General features: G+C 38.3%; 1 protein-coding gene across 2 annotated transcripts in view; it reads left to right on the top strand.

Annotated features, from left to right (window-relative positions):
- The window catches only part of FGD6 (FYVE, RhoGEF and PH domain containing 6), a 73,181-nt gene extending 52,624 nt beyond the window's left edge, over nt 1-20,557 (top strand). The window contains exons 12-21 of one of the 2 annotated variants that reach the window (XM_059816976.1): nt 303-371; nt 2,023-2,106; nt 3,277-3,356; nt 8,489-8,591; nt 9,113-9,256; nt 10,106-10,208; nt 12,172-12,299; nt 13,022-13,150; nt 14,577-14,725; nt 17,439-20,557. In XM_059816976.1, coding sequence (XP_059672959.1) covers nt 303-371; nt 2,023-2,106; nt 3,277-3,356; nt 8,489-8,591; nt 9,113-9,256; nt 10,106-10,208; nt 12,172-12,299; nt 13,022-13,150; nt 14,577-14,725; nt 17,439-17,475 — 1,026 coding nt within the window. In that variant the 3' untranslated portion in view covers nt 17,476-20,557. The remainder of the gene's footprint in view (nt 1-302; nt 372-2,022; nt 2,107-3,276; nt 3,357-8,488; nt 8,592-9,112; nt 9,257-10,105; nt 10,209-12,171; nt 12,300-13,021; nt 13,151-14,576; nt 14,726-17,438) is intronic. The other variant, XM_059816977.1, reaches the window with a different exon arrangement.
- Nucleotides 20,558-21,302: the final 745 nt, after the last annotated feature.

Raw genomic sequence — 21,302 nt, 5'->3', positions numbered from 1 at the left:
GAATATGATTCCTTGCCAGATCTTGCAGGCAGGTTTTTTTCCTCAAGCTTAACCTTGTATTTGTCACGGTTTCAAGTGCAACGTGGAAAACTGTAATGCAGCCATTCACATTCACTTTTAGAGAAACCTGAGGATGAACAGCCTTTCTCAGAAAGGGAACCTTGAATCCCAAAACTTCTCGCAGCATTTCTAGTGTGGTAGTAGTAGTAGTAATAGTGATGATGATGATGATGAAGTCAGCTCATTTGTTCAGCTTGTACCCTGAAAATCTAGGTTTTGAATTGCTTGTTTTAATTTGCTAGGTCTTTCTGAAAGAGGGAACACTGATGAAGCTGTCCCGGAAGGTTATGCAGCCACGAATGTTTTTTCTGGTAAGATGCTGTGCATGTTGCTGTGTGCCTAACGCTAGTGTAATTTTAAGTGGTTGAAACATTACACCACAAGCGTAAGTAACTGATAACTTCAGGTAGTGGAAAAAATGACCAATTGTTGCTGTTCTACTTGCTCAGTTCTAATTTAGAGAGATCATCTGTTGCATATACACTAATTTTGATGGAAAACCATTTCTCACTAAAATGTACTGTTTTGAACAATGCTCATTTAAAATGAGAGCGCTTTTATGAGAAGACGTTATTGGTGGTAGTGTGAAAACTAAAACAGTTACTCCATTCCACTTAGCCGTACCAGATCTTAAAACCTACAACTCCGCCGCTGCTGTTGCACTCTTCCCTCCCTCCTTCCTCTCTCCTTCCCCTAAACCAGCCTGCTTGCATCCTGAGCAGAGCGCTGGGCTGGAAGTTAAGTGCTGGGTTCTCTTCCTGTCTCTGCTACTGTTTTGTTTTGAAACTTCTGTGCATCTCTGAAGTTTCTGTTTCCACTTGAACCTTTTGTTTATCTCTTCTATTTAGATAGTAAAGCAGCTGTTGCCATGTGTAATTTGTGGCATTATTGGTCCACAGTCCTGGGTGAAATCTGTCTTGTAGTTACTGTAGTACAAATAAATATTTCCCTAGGCGATCATGGAGTATGTATTCTAAGCTTGCAGTGCCTGTCTTATGCTCTGGAGATGACTTTGTAGCATATAAAGCACTGAGATGACTGCAAATGATATCAGTTAAGGTAATACTCTCAAAAATCTGGTGCTATCTTGAGGTGGACTTCCCAAATCAGATGTTGCTAATTTGAATGGCTCTAGCTTGGATTTTCTTTGTTTTGTTTTTTGGGGTGGTGGGTTTTTTTGTGGGTTTTGTTTGTTTTTTTTTTTTTTTATTTCTATATAAAAGGTGCAGGCTGGTGTTTATACCCTTAGACACTTAAGCAGTGATTTTAACATTGATCATATTGTGAAGATTTGGTAAGGCTCATGAAACATTTGGTTATTTTGCAGAGAGCCTCATAGCAAAAAACTTATGAGGCAGTTCAGTTTTCTGGTTTGTGTTTGTGGGCAGTAAATGAAGTTTGGATCCATGTGTTGAACAGCACAGAAAATAAAAAAAATCTTAATAGCTGTTCAGTAAGTGCACTGAATGAAGCCAAGTCTGGTAGAACAGTAAATAAACAGTAGATGCACATTTAAACTGTTAAAATTCACATGGTGCGTATGGATAAAATTTGTCCTTATAAATTGCTAATCTTAATTCTACTATCCCTGAGTTTCTGGAATCTTTTGCTTTGTTTGAATAGTTAATTCTAATATCCTTTTAAAGTAGTTTGTTATACAATATAGCTGTGTACACGAGAAACATTTTTGTCCTTTTTGACAGCCTGTTCGTTGACATCTGTGCACTCATATGCCAAATGTATATCTACACAAGGAAGATATAAACAGACACCTATTGTTATCCAAATTCATACATGAAAATGTTTCTTGGGTTGTAAGTGGAATAATAGGAAGTAGAAGATGCCTTTCTGGACAGTTGATCTCAATGGTGTATGAGTTCTGTACTTCCAGTAAAATGCATCTGAAATTATCTGTCACTAAACAGTCTTTAGTCATTAAAAAGCATTGCTTCTATATTACAGTTCAATGATGCCCTGTTGTATACTACTCCAGTTCAGTCAGGGATGTATAAACTCAACAACATGCTGTCGTTGGCTGGAATGAAGGTGAGTCACTTGTTAAAATGAGTCTTTCTCCAAACCTATTTTAACTCAGGCCTTCAAATTTTCAAAATGCAAGTATGTTTATTGTTGGAAAGAGATATTAAAGATGCTTATGCTCCAGAGCAATCCTACAGGCTTAACATTTCTTTGCATAATATGGCCTGTGGGATTGCTGTTTAGTTTTCCCTAAAAAACTTTGTTGCTGCAGGATCATCTCACCTGCATTTCATCCAGTATTGTCCTGCTCTGAAATAGTCTGCCTACTTACTTTTTGTATTGTATTTTGTTTAGACTGCCTCACTTTTGCCTTTTAACTGCTTTTTATTGCCCACACCCAGAGATTAGGTATCTCTGCCTAATGAGCTTCTGGTGGATCAAATCAAATCTCCATGGTTTATAGAGGTCTGCTAACTGTGAGGGCTTTTGTTTCTGAGCCTTTGTGAAAAGCATTGAAATTAAGCCCTGAGCCCCTCTGGGTGGTCATAAGGGACATGCACGCCATATATTGACACTGTCTCTGACGTGACAGTGGGAACAACATACTGTCACCTCGGGAATCAAGTAACTTGTCTCTGGTCCTGTCAGAGAAAAGCACCAAGTCCAGCTGCAGTGCAGATCTGGCAGCCAGGTCCAAGCTTTTGCATGGAGAGTTGCAAAAGCTCTTCTGCCAGCAGGTATCTCGTGGTGGCTCAGAACCACTCTTAACTTTTAAACCTCCTTATGGTTGAAACTTGGTAGCTCAGAAGGATCAGCAGGGTGGTCCAACCCTTGGGGGTATGGGGCAGATGCCCACTCTGGGGTACACCAGTGGGCTACATCTTGCCCTGCAGCAGCAGCAGTGCCTTTTTTTGCCCAGTTGCAGTAGGTGCTTAGGGGGCAATGGGCCCAGGCAGGTTGAAGCACAGCAGGAGGTGTCTGACAGCTCTCGAGCTTCGTTCCCCTGTAGGTCTCCAGTGTTTGTATGGGGCCACAGTGAAATAAAATGGTGGGCTGCATGTAATCTTAGTGTAGCTAGACCCTCTGGACTGGTGTGTGATCTCTTACTTCTGAGATCTTTCTCTCCAGTGTTCCCCTTCTGCAATACAAATGTGAGAGATTTTTCAGTAATAAAACTAAAGCAACTATAAAAGTACCATTTCAGTTTGAATGTCAAATTTTCTCTCTCGACGGAAGGTTAAAAAGCCAACCCAGGAAGCATATCAGAATGAACTGAACATTGAAAGCGTAGAGAGATCCTTCATTCTTTCAGCAAGGTAAGTCTTACAAATGAATGATTTAAAAACCATGTGATTTCAAACAGGCCATGTAAGCTTTTTTTTTTATGGCTTATTTTGCACTTACGGAATGAAAAGTTACCCTTGGCTAGAGTAATTACAGAATAGAGGGAGTGACAGATGGGTTTCTGGAAATAATGTAGGCTTTTTTCTAATTTACGGTTGTTCACATTCAGAATCTGATTTTGAATATTTAAGATTATTTTTAAATGGGCCAGCAGAAAGGAAGCCTGGTCACGTGTCATATGTTTCACAGATACCATATGAATTTGTAGTCTCTAATACAGTTCACCCTGAGTTGCAAGGAAGACTGCCTAGTGTGAAGTGATGGACAGAAGCACAAAAGCTATAGTAAATGTGGCTGGTATTTGAGCAATTTGGGCTTAAGGCTGCAGCTGGTAGGGATTCTGCTGTCCTCAAGACAGTTAACTGTTAATCAGAGTGAATAAAACTCTTGCTTGGTTCCTCCTTTTCAGCTTAGCTACACCTTCAGAAACTTTAAGTAAATTGAAATATTATTCTTTCACTGCCTTTCCTTGAGAAGAACAAGGATCAAAATTGTTTCAATTCAGTTAATTTTAGGCTTTGCTTTTCAGTATTTTTTTTGTTCTTCCAAAGTTACTGATATGCTCTGTCAGTGCATTAACAGGACAGGATATGACGCATGACAGTACGTTTGATATTATTATTGGTAACTGATAAATTGGAAGAAGTCATCCTAGTCGTCTTGCTAAAATAACAGTGCAATTGAAACAAGAAATGGGTCTCAGTGAACCTGAAATTATGGAAATGGCAGCAATTACTGGAATGGTGCTGGTCTTTACCAGAAAACCAAATTCTCCATGTAGCAGCAAAAGGATACATGGCTGATAAACCAGAGCAGCTCTGGTCTGCCTTCACTGAGATGCCTCTAGCAAAGACCTGGTTTTGTGGATTGTTGTTTTTACTGTGTTTGAGTTGGAGTTTTATATGTTCTGACATTTGTGGCAGTCAGTGCTGGTACTGATGAAGACAGACATGTTTTCCTTTTTGTTTAGCAAAGCTGAGCAAGGGCAGACTGCTTCTTTTTGTGTGACCTTGTAAATACTGACATGAGGATGTCTGCACAAAGATAGCAGTATCTCTAGCTGAGGGGTAGACCAAGGTTAACTTTGTCAGAGTAGCCAGAGGAAGTAGCTCAATTGTCTGAGTAGTTACTTATAACAACAGACTTGAAAGGAGTATTTTTGTATTTTTTTCAACAAATTTAAATGTTTCTTACGGTTCTTTTGCACATTGAGGAAAAAGATGCACTTCACAGATTAGGGTATGATTCTGTTCCAGTATAATATGAGCAGATCCGTGCTGCTTAGGTGCTTTCGTGACTGGGTGTCGCACAGATACATGAAGACATTTATGGGATTACAGTAGGCAATGTGGGTTTATCTCTGCTTGACTGGAAACAGTATTTCACTTTTAATTCAGTCATTTTAAAAAAATTGTAAAAAAATGATTGGAACTTGTGAAAAGGTTACCATCTTGAAGTACAACCTACCTATTTTCCACAAAACAGGGTAGACGTCTTTTTGACGAACTGATTAAGTGGAACTTAATCCTCTTTTTGAGGAACTGATTAAACAACTCCTGTGAAATACATGCTGGTCCATAGGGACCCCTTATATATAACATTCCATCAAATTGGGCAGAGTTTGTGACATGCTTTTGTCTTGACTTTGAAATTACTGGAATTACCCTCACATTACCAATTAAAGCTGGTTTGATTTGCTCTTTCTTTTTTAGTGTTGTTGATATTGCATCTTTGGAGAGCATTCAGCCCTGTTATTTTTATACTTGCTGGAAGCTGTGTGTGTGCAAGAGCTCTAAGTTACACAACAGTGACAGAGAGAGGTTGCATTTGCTTGGGATGAAGGAGGTGCTGGGGGTCCCAGTTGTAAATGAGGATTTTCAGATTGTTATCTGTCTGTAAGCAAGGCTTGGGTCTGTTGTGGTGTAGGAGGGGAAGCAAAGTGAAAAACTACCAGCAATAGATGCTTGCATATATTTTTTTTCACAGTTAATTGTGTTGTTCCTATTGAAAAATATCCTGGATGTAAAGAGAATTGGTATCTTGTCAATACAGACTGCATCTTCCTTTTGATGATACCTCATTCTAACAGCTTCTCAGATCCTATGTGGTAAAAATCTCAATTACAGAACTGTTCAAATTAATCTTGCAGACATTGGAGACAAATTTCAGTTCTGTGGGTTTTTTTCAAATAATAAGCATTATGTGGCATGTACGCCAAAGAAGAGATTCTGAAATGATCCTGGCAGCAGAGACAGGGAGGGGAGCAGTAAAGCTGGTGAAAAGTTGCTAGTAATAAAATGTAAGCCAGTTAATAACTGAAGTATAGATTAATGCCTAGACAAGAGTCTTTGTCACTTCAGGTTTAGTTTTACTGACTGCTTTATCTAGTCCTGGGTTGAGGTTTCAGTTTTCCCAGGATATCTGCAGGAATGTGTATTGTTTTACATGGTACAATGCAGTATTGTACTAGAAATCTCTTAATCAGAGAAGCAAGTTAGTGCATCTGCACGATACAGCACTGTGCAGAAGTAAAGCTTTGGTCTTGAAAACAGTAGTCATGCCAGCCTGTCGTGGTCTGTGGTCAGCTGTCCCCGTCCCCCTCAATAAGGCTAGCGAAGAGCTACCCCAGGCAGACATAACTGCATCGCATCCCCTAACCTAAGGATAGCTCATGTAAGACTAGCTCAGCTGGGAGAGGTGCCCTAAGGCCCTGTTCCTGGAAATAACAGGGGCATACCTCTGTAAGCCCTCCTGGGACCATCCAGCTGCTTATTCCATTGGGCAGCTGCAACATGTGGTCCTAGCACACGTTTGCCAGTAATAACAATTGCTGGGGCTCTCTGCAGTCCATTTAAAAGTTTTCTGCTGTTTTGTTAAATAAAACCTTAAATTTAAAAAAAAAAATTAAAAAAACCCCTACGAAAACCTTGCCATTTTAGTAAACAAAACAGCTTTTGGAAGGATGCAACAAATACTGGACCTGCAGGGAGGGAGGTGGTAGGGCTGTGCAGCTGTGGGGGAGGGCTGGGAGTGACAGCAAAAGGAACACTGCCTCTGCTGCTGCGGCAAACCAATTACATCAATTCAGTTGCCGATGGCATAGCCTTTGTTTTTAAGTTCTAAAGGATTGTAAACAACCCTAAAGGCTAGCACTAGCAAACCTACCAAGTGCGAGCTCTCTAGTGAAATATTAGGTCGTAAACCATGTAGCTCATTGTGCGAGCAGCCCTATATGGGGCAATCCCCACGTGATGGGGGATGCTTGATCTCCAAAAACTGGGCCAACTTTAGGTTTCTGAAAACTATATTAAATAATTAATTAAATGTGACTAGATTTTGAAAAAGCCAAAGGAGTTGATTAGAGTTACGAATGTTCCGTAGCTAACGCAGACCAGTCATTCTTACCGGATGAGGAAGCAAAGGTAAATAAACTGAACAAAATGTTCCACTCAGAGTGTGAGATATTGGGAGAGACAATAATACATTGCTTTGCCCTTGCTTGTATCTTATTTCCTCTCCTTTTGTTCTGGTTTTGTTGCTGTGTGTGCTAGATCATTTTTTTTCCCCTCGCACCTCACAGGCTTCCCCTGTGTTTACCTTACCAGATTTGTCCTCTGTGATTCTGTATAGTACTCAATTTCATGCAGTTCAAAACTCTAGCTCAAAGTATTTTCCTTAAAGGTTCAAAGATGATCAAAGCTTCCAAATTCACTTACAGAAGCCTTTAAACAATAATTGGTGTTGTACACTTAATTTGTGTAAATCATTGCTTTCCTCGTCCCTAACTTTCCTTTTTATATATTCATCATGTTCAATTCCTTGGTTTAAACAAATTAATTTATTTGGTACTATTTAAGAAGTGGGGAATAAAAAAATGTTGGTAGTAGATACTGGTTTAAATTTTAGAAGCCCTTTTAAAGCTGGCATGGTATCTTAAACAAGCAGTCTAGCTGTTCCTCTGCCACAAAACTGCTTCTTGCTTCCCCAGAGCACCCTCTATGGTGCTGGCACAAGTAGTTGTTCAGCTGCGTAATGAACCCAGTCGGTAAATTGATCCAGAGGAAGGGCAGGTCGATGGCTTGCTTTACTATGGATTTGTTTCCCAGTCCAGGCCACTGTACATCCAGCCCACCGCCATGTGTGTTCTGGCACAAGGGAGAAAATAAGACCTCGTGGCTGAGAGGCAGTATAGTAGGCTGCCTTTTGTAGCAGCAGCAGCTTGAATTTTTACTATATGAAAGTAGTGGTGGGCCCATGGCCTCAGGAAGTGCTTTGGCATTGCACGTAATCCAGTATAGCTGCAGGCTCCTGCTGTGCCAGGCACTCCTTGTTCTCCCTGCTCCCCGTGCCATGCCACTTCAGCCTAATGCTTTCCTTGAACTTGATTAGGGAGCCACCAGCTGTGGTATAAAGAGATGCAGTAAGGTCATCTGTTTATCTCTTTGGGTTAGCTAATCCAATGGAAAAAATTTGGAAAAAAAAAATTCTTTCAAAGCAGCATGACCTGGTGGAAGCAAACAGTCAGGAGCACAAGGCTGGGGAAGAGACAGCGTGGTTTTTTTGGCAGAAGCTCGGGGTTTCACAGGGTTGGGTATAACCAACTGCACCCTGAGACAGAAGGAAGGTGGGGAAGAAAGGCTTGCTGAAATTTCATAGTCCTTCTCAAGAGGGAGGGCCCATGCCTTTGTTCTGGGAGCACCATTTACACCAGTGTTACTCTCCCCAGGGAGAAGGGGGAAGAAATGACATACAAGCCTCGAGACAATTACAGGGTATTTTGGAAGGAGGAAAGGGAGGGAGGGAATCCATGTTATAACAACAGACACAGAAATCTTTTAGTATTAATCAACACAAATAACTGATACAATGTGGACAGCTAAAAAAATAATGTGTTTCCGTAGGAACTGGAGATGGTCTATAAAACTGAAATTGCAAGAGAGTTAAGTCAATGTGTAATAAAGCTAATGGAATTCTAATCAACACTTGCTTCTTAGTTTTAAATGTTAATAATAATAAATCTGTTTGGTTTTTTTACTCCCAACAGTTCTGCTACAGAAAGAGATGAATGGTTAGAAGCTATCTCCAAGTCAATTGAAGAATATACAAAAAAGAGAATCACGTTTAATCCTAGCAAGAGTCTTGAAGAGGTATATCACACCATTATTCTTGGTTTGTTCCCTTTTTGAATGTAAAGTTTCTTTGCAGGTGTTTAGAGAAACAAGAGACATACCATGATGAATAAAAAACCAGGATGGTAAATGATAAGTGAACAGATGATAAAACAGAATGATATTTCATAATGTGTTATCTACTTCATAAATTTAAAATTATTTTCTTCCAGAAAACCCAAACCAGCTTTCTCAAGTCTCTCGGTAATCTTGTGAACAGGAAGATGAAGTGAAAAGATTTTAAAATATAGCAGCTATTGAAATAAATAGGCTGGTAAAGCTTGAAAGTCACACAGTCTTTTTGAACTCATTAAATGCAGCTCTGTCTTCAGGCTTGCGTTCTAATGGTCACTGATGAAATAGTAGATAACATTTAAGACCATGACAATTTATCAGAAAAGTCTTTCCAACATAGTTAAGAGTTAACCTATAATCACTGATAAATATTAATTTTATTTCTCATCACTGAATGTAATGGTATTCTGCCTACGTTCTCTCAGGCAGATCCCGAGAAACTGGAAGATAGTCCGCTGGGATCAAAGGCTCCGATCTGGATCCCTGATACTAGAGCCACTATGTGTATGATCTGTACAAGTGAATTCACATTGACATGGAGAAGGCATCACTGCAGGGCATGCGGAAAGGTTGGGCAATTTTGTGATTACCTTTTCCATTAGTCATTCAGGTTCCTTGTATGACAAATACAGATGGAGCCTGATTGCACCACAACAACTCTTTTAAGGCAACACTGTACTATGACACAATTATATGGATTAAAAACAGCATGTTGCGGTTGGTTTGGGGGTTTTTTTGAGAGTAAGTTGTTATGACAGACTGGTGTTCAACTTTTTTAACCTGTTACATGTTTTTTATTTTGCATTTTGGAGTCCTATTTATGGTTGTCTTCTGCTTTTGCAGTTACGTAGTACAAACAATGAATGTTAGCTGAAATGAGAAAAATATCTTCCTCACTAATTTTTGTAAGATAAATAATTATTTTGCTTTTAAGTTCGTACCAAGCTTATTTTATATTTAACACTTATGATCTCATTTATTCTCTAATAAACCTCTATTTTCCTTGTTTTAATCAAGTGAGAATACAGAATTCAATGCAGTTGAGACATCTGTGTTGTGGAGAAATTGTCAAGAGAACAATGACTATTTTTAGTTATTTCTTTAAAAGCTTGTGATTTAAACAGTTCAGTAACACAGTAGGCTTATTCTGCTTTTCATGGATTGTTAACGTTGGTTTATTGACTTGTGTAATTCAGTGATTTTTTTATATTTAAATTTTTATCATTTAGAGGAGGAAAGAGCAGCATGTTGAACATAAGGACATAAGGAAAAGCCAAGATCTTAAACCATTTTTAGTGTAAAATAGTGCCTATTTCAGGTTCTGTTATGGTCTTAACAGTGCTGAAGTGAATGTCTGTGAGCATTTAGTGATTTTACAGGTGCACATCATGTACAATAATGGTTTTATCTGTTTCCAGATTGTCTGTCAAGCTTGTTCATCAAATAAACATGGTTTAGACTATATGAAAAACCAGCCAGCAAGAGTATGTGATCATTGCTTCAGGGAGCTACAGAAACAAGGTAAAGAAATTCTTCGCAAACTGTCTGTTTTATTTTTGTAGCCCTTATTAACATGGTATGTCTGTGCCTCATCTTTAGTGCTGGGTTCAAGTGCGTAATTCTGCTAGTGCCTGAAAAGCAATAGGCATCTGAGGTTGTAAAGAGCCCAAACAAGTTTCTGTGGAGTAAGCCAAGTAGTGAATTTGCAATACATTGGCTCTTCCTTCCAGAAACACCCATGCATTTGCCCTACGGTAATGACATGTAGCTTATTCTGCTTTCTTTTTGAGATAACTAGTGTTACATTGCTTTTCATTAATCACAGGGTACAAGCGTACATTAAAGTCCTTGCAGCTTATCATGACCTTCCAGTGGGTTCACGCATACTTTTACTCTCTGTAACTTGTATGCCTGTAAACTGCATTTTTGCCAGCTAAGCTGCTGAGACAGCTGAAGTTCTGGGGCTCTATTAAGACATAGGCCTTCATCTTACTCTTCAGCCTCAAGCCTCAACTCACCTGGAATTCAAGAAGTTGGCATATCTGCACCTCAGTTCTGAGGGCAAACTCCTAACCGTTGCCTACTGCACACTGGCAACATGGATTTCAGTGTAAAACACCACAGCTAGAGGTATTTTCATTGAAACACTTTCAGAGAACGTGGTAGCACTGGTGCCTGCTGGAAAGCAAGGGTTAGATAGCCTGGTGGTAATAACATTTGCTTAGAGAGGAGGTCCAGGGTCTGTTTTCTTCTCATCCTGAGAGAACTCAAATCCATCTCTTCGAAGGAGCTTCATATCATTATGCAGAAACGAATGTAAAATCAGTGGAGGCACCTGCCACTGAGGTGGGAATCCAGTCCCATCTCACAAACTTGCTCTGAATTCTATCCAAAGACTCTAGTATAAAATACACAAATGAGCCATAAGCAGGGACTGAAACCGTTTGCTGCCCTTCCCTCTCCAGTTTGACACAAGCTCTCTAGGGTGTCAGGAAATCTGTGATGCCCCAGTGAAATAATCAAGCTATAACTTTCAGCATGCTGGGGGTGACATTTGTCATGGGGATGTAGAATGCAGCATCGACAACCCTTGAAGTGGTGGTGGGAGCCTGCAATGATGGGGAAGGCGGATTGTCTGGACCACCTGCAGATCTCTGCGTTGGGCACTAGAGGCTGCTGTGCTGCAGGCAATTGCAGGTGCTTTTAGCTGGGAAAAGAGCTGCAGAGCAGGTACAGTACAGCTGGCAATCCAGTTACTCTCCTGCTCTGCTCATTGTTTCAGAGCCTTACTGTGTTCAGGGACAACTCTAGAAGTAGACTTAGTGAAGCTACTCATTCCAGAATGGACTGTAAAATAGTGGTGGATGTTGCTAGAAAAGGGGGGCGGTTTAAAGGAGTGAAGTGTTGCAGAAGTCTTCCAAGACAGATGAAGGAACTGCCTGCAGCAGCAGAGAACGACAGCACATGCTCTGGAGATGGGAATCTCCAGAAGTGTGTCTGTGATGGCATGATGCTGGCAGAGGAGCCCTACAGCATCCATACTGAAAAAAAGCTGAGAAGATAACAGATGGATAGAATTGAAGGACAGAGTTGGGGAACAGAGGTATAGCACAGCCTGAACAGCAGAGGACCTCTCTAAAAATGTGGTGTGTTTTTTAAGACTTAATTTTTCACCCTGCTTATGGGCGAAGGTAGGTCAACATCAAGAGAACAGACTTTGAAAACAAACAAGACCAATCAACTTAGTTTTAAATTTCTTGTGTTTTTTTATTCTGATTGTGATTTGGGGGATTCTAACTCATAGTATTGATGATACTGAAAAGTTAATTCAACACTGAATTTAATGTGATTAGGTGTTACTATTGAAACACTGTAATCAGAATAAAAATGTCAGCTGTTTTTAAGTAAAAAAAAGTCCAAGAATTATTGCCTGTGTTTAGTCATTTGTGACGTGAAAGTAATATATTCATCCTATGCATTTTAGATAGCCAGTGCATTCCTAAGAGTGGATCCCCAGTCAACCATAAATCTCCATCAAGTGCCTTGTCTACAGTATTACATAGTATTCCTTCTGGAAGAAAGCAGAAAAAAATTCCTGCAGCCCTCAAAGAAGTAAGTGCTTTATTGGTCAAAACTAATGCCTTGTTGGTATTATATCATCAATATTAACAATGAAAAAAAATAATTCCATACTTTAGCCATCTTCTCCAGAATCAAAAGTCGAAATTCGCCTGTAACAGTGGTTTGGGCCTTAGTTTTGTATAGGCAGGGACCTGAACTGTGACACAGTGTATAAACTGCATAAACACCTGTGAGAGTGTGATTCAGAGAGATAGTCGGAATTGTAATTTCTTTCTTGCTTCCTTGTGTTTCAAGGAATTGTGATTTACCTCTGCACCAACAGTCAATGAGAAGACTTTTACACCAGCTCAGCTCTTGCCTTATGATTAGGAAAGGTAGAGCTAATCTCTGCTTACCTGCGCTGGAGGTCTTGGGAATGGGAGGAAGTAATTTTTCTTCTTAGGTAGGAATGTGTGTTCGCCAGCTGTACCTGGTTCTTAGTGTTTCAGCCCTCTCTTGTCCTGTTGCATCCAGTTTAAGTTCCAACCCTTAGTGACTGCAGAAACCTTTCTGCCAGACCAGATAAGATGGTGGCAGACAAAATAATTTTTCTTTCAGCCTTCTGAGTTAATTAGCAACATTAACTTGAGGTCAGGTAAGAATTTGAGTCTTTCACAGGACAGGTTTCTGGAGATCTGTTTTAAAAAAAGCTGCACTGCAAAAACCTGGACAGATGCATAACTCTTGGGTGTTGGGGTTTTTTTTCACTTCAGGTTTCAGCAAATACAGAAGACTCTACAATGAGTGGCTACCTACACAGATCTAAGGGCAGTAAGAAACCATGGAAACACCTATGGTTTGTTATAAAAAATAAGGTGCTATACACATACGCTGCTAGTGAGGTAAGAGCCTACATAATAGAAATCAAATATCCAATGATAATACTATATCTGTAATAAAATTGTTTATTTTTATGATCTAGAGACAAGCTATAAAATTAGATCACCTTACAGTAATGGATCTGATTGCGATGTTGTATTTTGAAAAGGCCCAGTGAGCTTGGTACCATAATATGGTGATGCAGCTATGCTGTTTCTGATTCCAGACCTAGCTTTGAGTATCTCTGCACACCATTGCACAGTTGTAGGTATGTTCTGAGTCAGTGGAATACATGGGGGTCTCTTTAGATGCATCACACAGGACTAGTGGCAAAGCCAACATTATAAAAGCATCTTGAAGTGTTTTGTTCTGCAGTATTTGAATGCTTGAAAAATGAGCAAACTAAATCTCTTGACTTCTCCTCAAACTGTTCTTCAGCCTGGAGTTATTATTTAATATACAGTGCTGCAGTAAAAAATAAGAAATGCATCTTGTCTAATGGCATTTGCTTTTTTATTTAGACTGTGTAGTCCTATTGCAGTGTGGAATAATCTCTAACAAATATATATAAGCTCTGCACGTCCCAGCATGTGCTGAGGATGTAGTTTTATTGCCTCTTATAATGCTTTGCAACATATATGGATGTATTGTAGCACTGGAAGATCTTGGTTTTTGCTTTTTTGTATTATGTATTATAGTTTGCTAATAGCTTTCAAGAGCAAAATATCCAAAGCATCTGTTTAAAGGTATTGCTATCCCTCACTTTCTTTCAAAATGTAAGGCCCAACCTATCCTGACCGCGTAAAGAATTACCCTTCTTCACCCCCACGCCAACCGCACTCTAGTTATTTACTGGTTTGTGCTCAGATTTGTTCCTGTGTTGTTCCTGCTGTAGCGCCAACCTTTATTTTAGCACTTCTGAATTATGTCCAGAACCTGTGATGTTACTTTCACCACAGCATTGGCAATAGTAAAAAAACCAAGCAGTTCTAAAAATACCTTAAATAATTCTGCACAAAACAATTACTTTTGCAAAGATGCAAAAAATATTTTAAAGCGTTGTGTCTCTTCTGGCAGTTGCAAAGGAGACTTTAGTCTCCTTTTAGATGGACCTTTAGTCTGCTGCCAGGTGGTAGCTGATCTTTTGATATAAGAAGTCCTTACCAAGCAGAATGATGAGACTATACAGTGAAAGACAAGGTAGATGTTATCAGGGAAATAAAAAGAGGAACAGCAATGTTGATGTCTATGAGGTTTTGTTATTTCCTGTCCCCTGATTCGTGCATGGAGACTATAAAAAATGGCATCTTCTGCATGACTATTTGTAACAACTTATTTGTTGTACAATCTGTTGCAATGGTATGGTGCATGAGTAAAGTCTAAATGCATTCCTTAGTATGTCTTACAAGCTCTAATCTTGTCTTGTTTGCTTTTTTACCTGTAAAATAGGATGTGGCAGCGTTAGAGAGCCAGCCTTTACTTGGATTCACAGTCAGTAAAGTAAAAGATGAAAACTCAGAGTCTAGAGTGTTCCATTTACTGCACAAAAACACTTTATTTTACATATTCAAAGCAGATGATCCCCATTCAGCTCAAAAGTAAGAAACTATTTTAATTAATTTCTGTTACTTTTCTCTAGAAAATGTTTCAGAAATCATGAATGTTAATATTCACAGATTAAGCACGTGTACAAAAGATGCATATTATGTAATACGTAAATAAAACTTAAGCATAAGGTCCTGGTTTCATTAAGACTTCTGAAATGCTTTAAATAAAGCAGCAGACTGTCCTATGCAAAAGAACGAATGTAGAAGAATGGAAAAGTCTAAGATAAAATAAGAAATCTTTCTTTTTCTAGCCCATTCCTCTATCCCTCGTCTGCTCAAGTGAAAATTGAATGTTACCTTTGGAGAAATCCAGAAAATGTGTTTTAAGAATTAACTGATGTGTCCCTTTTCTTATTTCTGGCTGTAAATTTTAGTTATTTTTAATTAATATATGGCCATGAAAAATAAAGCAAACCCTAAAAAGTAAGGGACAGAAGTTTGAAGTGTGTGTGCAGCTGTGCATGAGCACCTAGGCACGCTTAATATGTTCAGACCAAAAGCTTGAATTCAAAGACCACTCGCACAAGCTGTTTCAAGACCTGCTGATGTGTCTGAATTTGGAGTCATATTTATCAATTTATGTATTGTGTGTTTTATATAAAATAACTTAGAAGCTTGTTCATTAATCAGTAGAAAACATTTGCTATATGAATCATGGAGTAAAGTAGAAATGAGCATGGAAGCAATACATTTAAGTTATCTTGCATATATGCCTAGCTGATCCGACTGGTTTCACTACAGATTTCCCAAATGAATTTTACATTAATAAAATAGATTTCATGCGCTAACTAGTCTGTTATTAATACTTAAGCATTCAGATGGTTGCAGGTATAGTTTTGTGCAAATAGTGATATTCTAAAAAACAAAGTATCCAGGACTACTAAAAATTTTGAACAGCTGAGAACGTGCTTAATGACATTTCTCTACACACAAAATCTGAAAGTCTTTATTTGATTTTTGGGGGTATTTTGTCTTGCAGATGCACATAAATATTTCCTTGTTAATTAAGATAGTATCCTCTTGTTTCCACTGTGTCCTCATTTGTACTATATAAAACAAAACAAAAAAAATCCAAGGCATTCAATAGCTTTGTTTTCCTATTCAGACAATGGCTTTTGTCATCAGTAGGAAAACTTGAAATTGGACATACTCTGTTTTACGGAGGAATTACATTAAGTACCTTAAACTGCAAGCTTTCTCCAATTATTTAATATCCTCAGGAGATTTATGCTGAACCTCCAGAATAAATGCTGCTTTGATAGCATTAAAAGGATAAACAAAGAATGTGCTGTTGGCCTGTTTTCATCAGTGGACGCTATTTTTTCCTGTTAGGGCCAAAGAAATATCTGATGTATTTGTGGAAGTACAGTAGTAAATTTTAACAGATGTTTACGTTTTTGATGAGCTTTGAAATTTGTCAGTCCAGTAATATGTTCAATGCTTAAGCTGTTTATGAATTTGTTGTATTTGTATTCCATTTTAGTTATTTTTAATTAATACATGGCAGTGGAAAATAGAGCAAGCTCTAAAACATAAGGGATAGAAGTTTGAGTTGTGTGTGCAGACGGGCACAAGCACTTACACATGCTGAATATGTTCATACCAAAAGCTTAAATTTAAAGAACATGCACACAGTTACCAAATTAAACACTCAAGGCAAGGAAGATACCCTGTGAGTACTAAGATAGGTTTGAATTTCCATGATAAAGATAATTTTAGTGTCTTTGTCTCACTCAGTTCTTGCAAGATTTTCACTCAGGAAAAAAAATCATCAGTATGTGGGCCCCTTAACTTAAAATGCATACAGTTCAACCCTCACTTGGAAGACAGAATTATTCAATTTTTTTTACTGTATTTGTCAGTGTAGCATCAGAGTGCTACAGAAACATTAATTTTTGCAGCATCCTTGAGAAGGTGAGGATGTTTATCACCCTCATAATCAAGTGGAAACAGGAACCACAGCTATAGGGGGTAAAAGTATCTGAATATTAACTTTGAATTTCCACTTTGAGACACCTTGGATCAGCTGTTTGGTACTTCCCCCCCCTTTACGTACACTTGTATTTTTTCAGATGTAATGTGCAGGGTGTCTGTTAATGTGTGATTCAGTAGTAGCACATACCATGTGTGTGAATATGGGGAAGTTGTGTCATCATGCAAAGGCACCATTCCTCCACCCCAGCCCATGTGCCCTGTGGCTTCCTCCCTCAGCCCCACTAGTCCTTCACTAACACCCTTGTACCAGCTGCAAAAGCAGAGTGCATGGGTTATGCAGATGGCTACCTCAGTTACTGTAGTGTCCTGATTCATCCCAGATCGTGTTTGCAGTGAAATAAGAGAAGGGAGTATTGTGTTGGGGTTTTTTTAAAAGGTATGCAATCATGTTATTAAAGTTGGCAGAACCTTGGCATTTCCTACTTCTTGAGCATTTGATTCCCCAGCTTCACTTGTTCTTTATGCACGTAACTTCAGTGTGGAAGAGGTATGGAGAAAAGTTTCTATTATCTGGCCCTGCACTGATACCTAGTAAGTCTCTAGCAAGCTTTGTACTTTTGGACTCATTGGATAGATTTCTGGCATTTGCACTAACAGACCAACTGGTAATGGAAGTATGATGTTACTTCTTGTGTGGCTCTGTAGCTAGTCACAGCAGTGTGATTTGTACTTTTACCAGCAACTTCCTAACTGTTTAATTTTCTAATAGGTGGATAGAAGCTTTTCAGGAAGGCACCATATTATAGCAGTGTCAACATCGTGTCTGCAATTCTAAAGGAAAATGTCCAAGGATGGTGGTAAAACAGCACAGCAGCTGCTCGAAGAAATGGAATCCTGCCGTCTCAATCTACACAAAATTGTGTATTTGTCAGGATTAGGAGTTGTTGCATTTTAAAGAATTGTGTGTATTTCTGTGTTGCTACAAAAAGTGTTATTTATTAAATTCCAATGTTTACTTTAATGGTCAGAATTATTTGTGAGGTCTGCATTGAGGTCCAAAGTGCCCATGTCTTTAGAATGGCAGGTCAACATGTCCCCTGAAGTTTGTGCTTTTTTAAAAAACCAAAACAAATCTGTTGCAGTTGTACAGTTCCTCATGATTTGTGTATAGGTCTTGAGTTGCTGATTCTCACTTTGCAATTTAGCAAGATCAGATCAGAATAGGAATTTCAAAGGTTTTTGATCTTTGGCTTTTGTAAACTCCTTTATGCGAAGTTGTATAATACTGCTGCTCCTTTCCTTGAATGGCAGTTGAAATCTTGCATACCAGTACATTAAAACAGTACAACAAATTCTGTGTCATAGAAGCAATTGCAAAGTACAGTTCAATTATTAAGAAAGAGAAAAGGGAAAAATATTTAAAACAGATTTTGCAATTACAGAGATAAGGCACTACAGCTTCTACAGTATTACAAATGCCAGAGACTAAATGAGTTATCTTCAAACAATTGCAGGATATATTTTCTTTTATGTTTCCAGTAGTAATTTAAAACAGAGTAAAAATACATTTTTGATATACAGGGCAAAGACAAAATATCTTATTTGTTTCAAAACTTTATGTCAAATGAGTTCTGTACGCAGTATGAAACACTGTATAAACTATTGTTCAAAGAACGCTAAACAAATATATGCACACCTCTCTCCCAAAATTTTAAACTATTGTGTATCTAAAAATTATGTTTAAACTGGAATTCCCATACCAAGAAAACCCAGCTTTTTTAGTGCAGATGGCATTGAAATGTATACCATTCTTTGAAATACCTTTTGTTTACACTATGATTTGTTCTGTTTGACACTTTAAAACACAATTCAGTTTTAGGTGTTTGGGTGTTTTTTCTTCAAGAAAATTGTCAGTATACCTCATTAGGAAATACTTAGTGATGATTCTGGTGCATTTATTCTATTTAACTTTTGAAAAAATTTTAACACTGTAATAGCATAAATGGAACTAGAACTATGAAAAACACATGAAAAGAAACTATTTTTATGTCAAATGCGATGCATATGTAGCCAGTTAATTTTACTGTATGAAACACTTCTTAGTAGTCCTCTGAATCAAGCTAGTTGTGGTAACAGAATTAAGAGCAATTCTCTTTTAATTAGTAGTTTTAATCCATGTGAATATCTATTCTATAGCCTCACAAAGGAAAGCAAATAGATGATAGAATAGTTAGTACTCATCAAAGAAAGGCCAAGAATGAAAATGCAAACCAAAATTCTCTTATTCCCTAAATACCTCAAAATCAGGTCTAAGATACTACCATAGCTCTGAAGAAGCTTGATTTTCCAGAGCTTCTGTTAAGTTAGTAGCAGACTTGGAAGCCTAATGCTTGACATTAAGTATACAAGTAATTTCATTGACTTCACGCATTTCAGTAGAGTACTTTTCTGAATCGGGGACTTAAGGCTGTTGATTTGGCTTCCCTCATAAACGCTGGAGATTTGACCAGATAGTGTTTGAAATTCAGTGGGAGTCTGATCAAAGCCTTTATTCTCTTTTATTTTAATACAAACATGATAGATTAATATTTTTCTCGTTACATATAAAGGGCTTTTACTTAATTTTCAAAAACAGCTGCTGACTGAAGCCACATAAGCTATTAGCATGTCTCTTCAGGGTGATTTCTGACATGTTTTTTACTGTATCCAAAACAAAACTGATACCAATGTAACAGGTGGGATGTGGCTCTTCCAGTTGATATTATCAAAGGGAAGAGCTGTTTAATATTTTTATAAGGATTGTGCACCAATTAAGATGGAAAGCCATGAACTGGCAAATGAATCAGAAATTTGGCTAGGAGCAAGCTAATTTAATTGCCATTTATGGTTTGATATTGATCTCCCTGCTGCAAAGCAAAGCAATAGAACTCAAATATATACTGAATAAGGTGCCCAAGTTCGGCCCCATGTGTGGCATCAAACTACCTCTCAAGGATTTGATGCAGCATGAGAAAATAGTTTAAAGTGTTCTATAAAAGTCAGAGGACTTCCTCCAGAAGCAGTTGATCAATCAAAAAAATCTTTCTGTGACAGAAATAGATTGGAAGGGAGCCTTAAAAACAATAGTACACATATTGCAGTCTAATTCTCTGTGAAAGAAATTGTCTTTGTAAACATGTTTGAATATTTCTTTTCCTCTTTCTCCAGCACTAGTGCTTTGTGTCATAGTCAACATAGGCATTTTCATAACATTTTCGGATGGCTGCTTTTCAAACCTACCCTATTTCTGCAGCTTGCCTCCCATTTTGATTCATTACCATCAAAAGTAAAGTATTCGCTTCTTTATTGGACTAAACACTAAAACAAGACCAGAAGTTTTTAAACACCTGGCTACCTCTTCTTGTAAGAATCTATAGTTAATTAATTTAAGATTGGTTAGTAGAGTATGAGACAAACATTAGCATTGAGTATTAGTTCTAGCATCTTTATTATTGAATAAATGAAAGGTTCTGGGATCCTGAATTCTCTTTAACTTAAAACTATTTTTGGTGCCCAAAGGGCTTAAAACAAATGGATAGCTGAGCAGCTATGGAACACATTTTACTAAATATTTTGTGTGTGTGTGAACTCGATTACTCCATTATGTGTATTACATCATAATGTAAAGAAATGTTTGGAAAGTCACATTCAATGCATTTACTTGCCATAACTGCTGTCCCCGGTATTTACCATCCAAATAGGCTTTTATTTGGAGCAGTCCTAAATCGTACTGTCTAAATGAAAGAATAGAATCTTTATTTTGTAAATTAAAACATTTTAAAGTAGTTGTAAATATTCCTGTGGATATGTATCATTTTTGTATAAATAAATTCACATTAGTTGAGTCTGCATCTTTTTTTAATTTTTTCAGTTTTAATGTATTATGTAATTTGTGTATTCATTGATTTTCAAACAGCAGAATTTGCTGTCATCCTGCACATCAGTCTTGCTTTGAAATTCATACTATGTTTTGCCCTTACAAACAGAAAACAGCCTGAAAAGGTAGGCTGTGTGCACAGACTGACACTGCTGCTGGATCTGACCACCTGAAACATTAGTTTTAAGTGAATTATCTTGCTCATGTCAGCCAAGACACTACGTACTCTCACTATCAAAACTGATGTCTTTGCTACAAAAATTATTTCCATCTTTCTGCCCCTGTCTTTCCTTAGCTGCCTGTTGCTGTCTTGTTCTTCACTTTCTGTTCCCTCTTCCTCAGTCCCCCCATGCCTTCATGAGGTCATGATACTTGTTTTCTATAGAGCCCTTCCACAACCCGGTGCTGGAATGCAGCTTGCAGACAAAACGTAACAATCCAAAAAAACTTCTGCTGAGCAGTCCTACCTGCAGGACACCAAGCAGTGGGGTTTTATCTCCTGAAGCCACCTCCTAGCCCTGGGGTGTGATGGCCCTTCTGAGCTTCATCAGCCCAAGAATGAACTAGGCTCCCTATACAGATGTGCTATAATGCAGTGTGATTTCCAGGTCTAGGAGCAGAAACTGTAGCTGCAGCAACAGCTGACTAGGATATATTAACCCATAGGGAAAGCACTTCCTTCATGCAATATTCTTGAACATTTGTCAGTGGAGATAA

Source organism: Gavia stellata, chromosome 4 (genome assembly GCF_030936135.1).
Source record: "Gavia stellata isolate bGavSte3 chromosome 4, bGavSte3.hap2, whole genome shotgun sequence".
NCBI classification, from domain to species: Eukaryota; Metazoa; Chordata; class Aves; order Gaviiformes; family Gaviidae; genus Gavia; species Gavia stellata.
The sequence above is the reverse complement of the archived record's forward strand: the minus strand, read 5'-3'. Positions and strand labels throughout refer to the sequence as shown.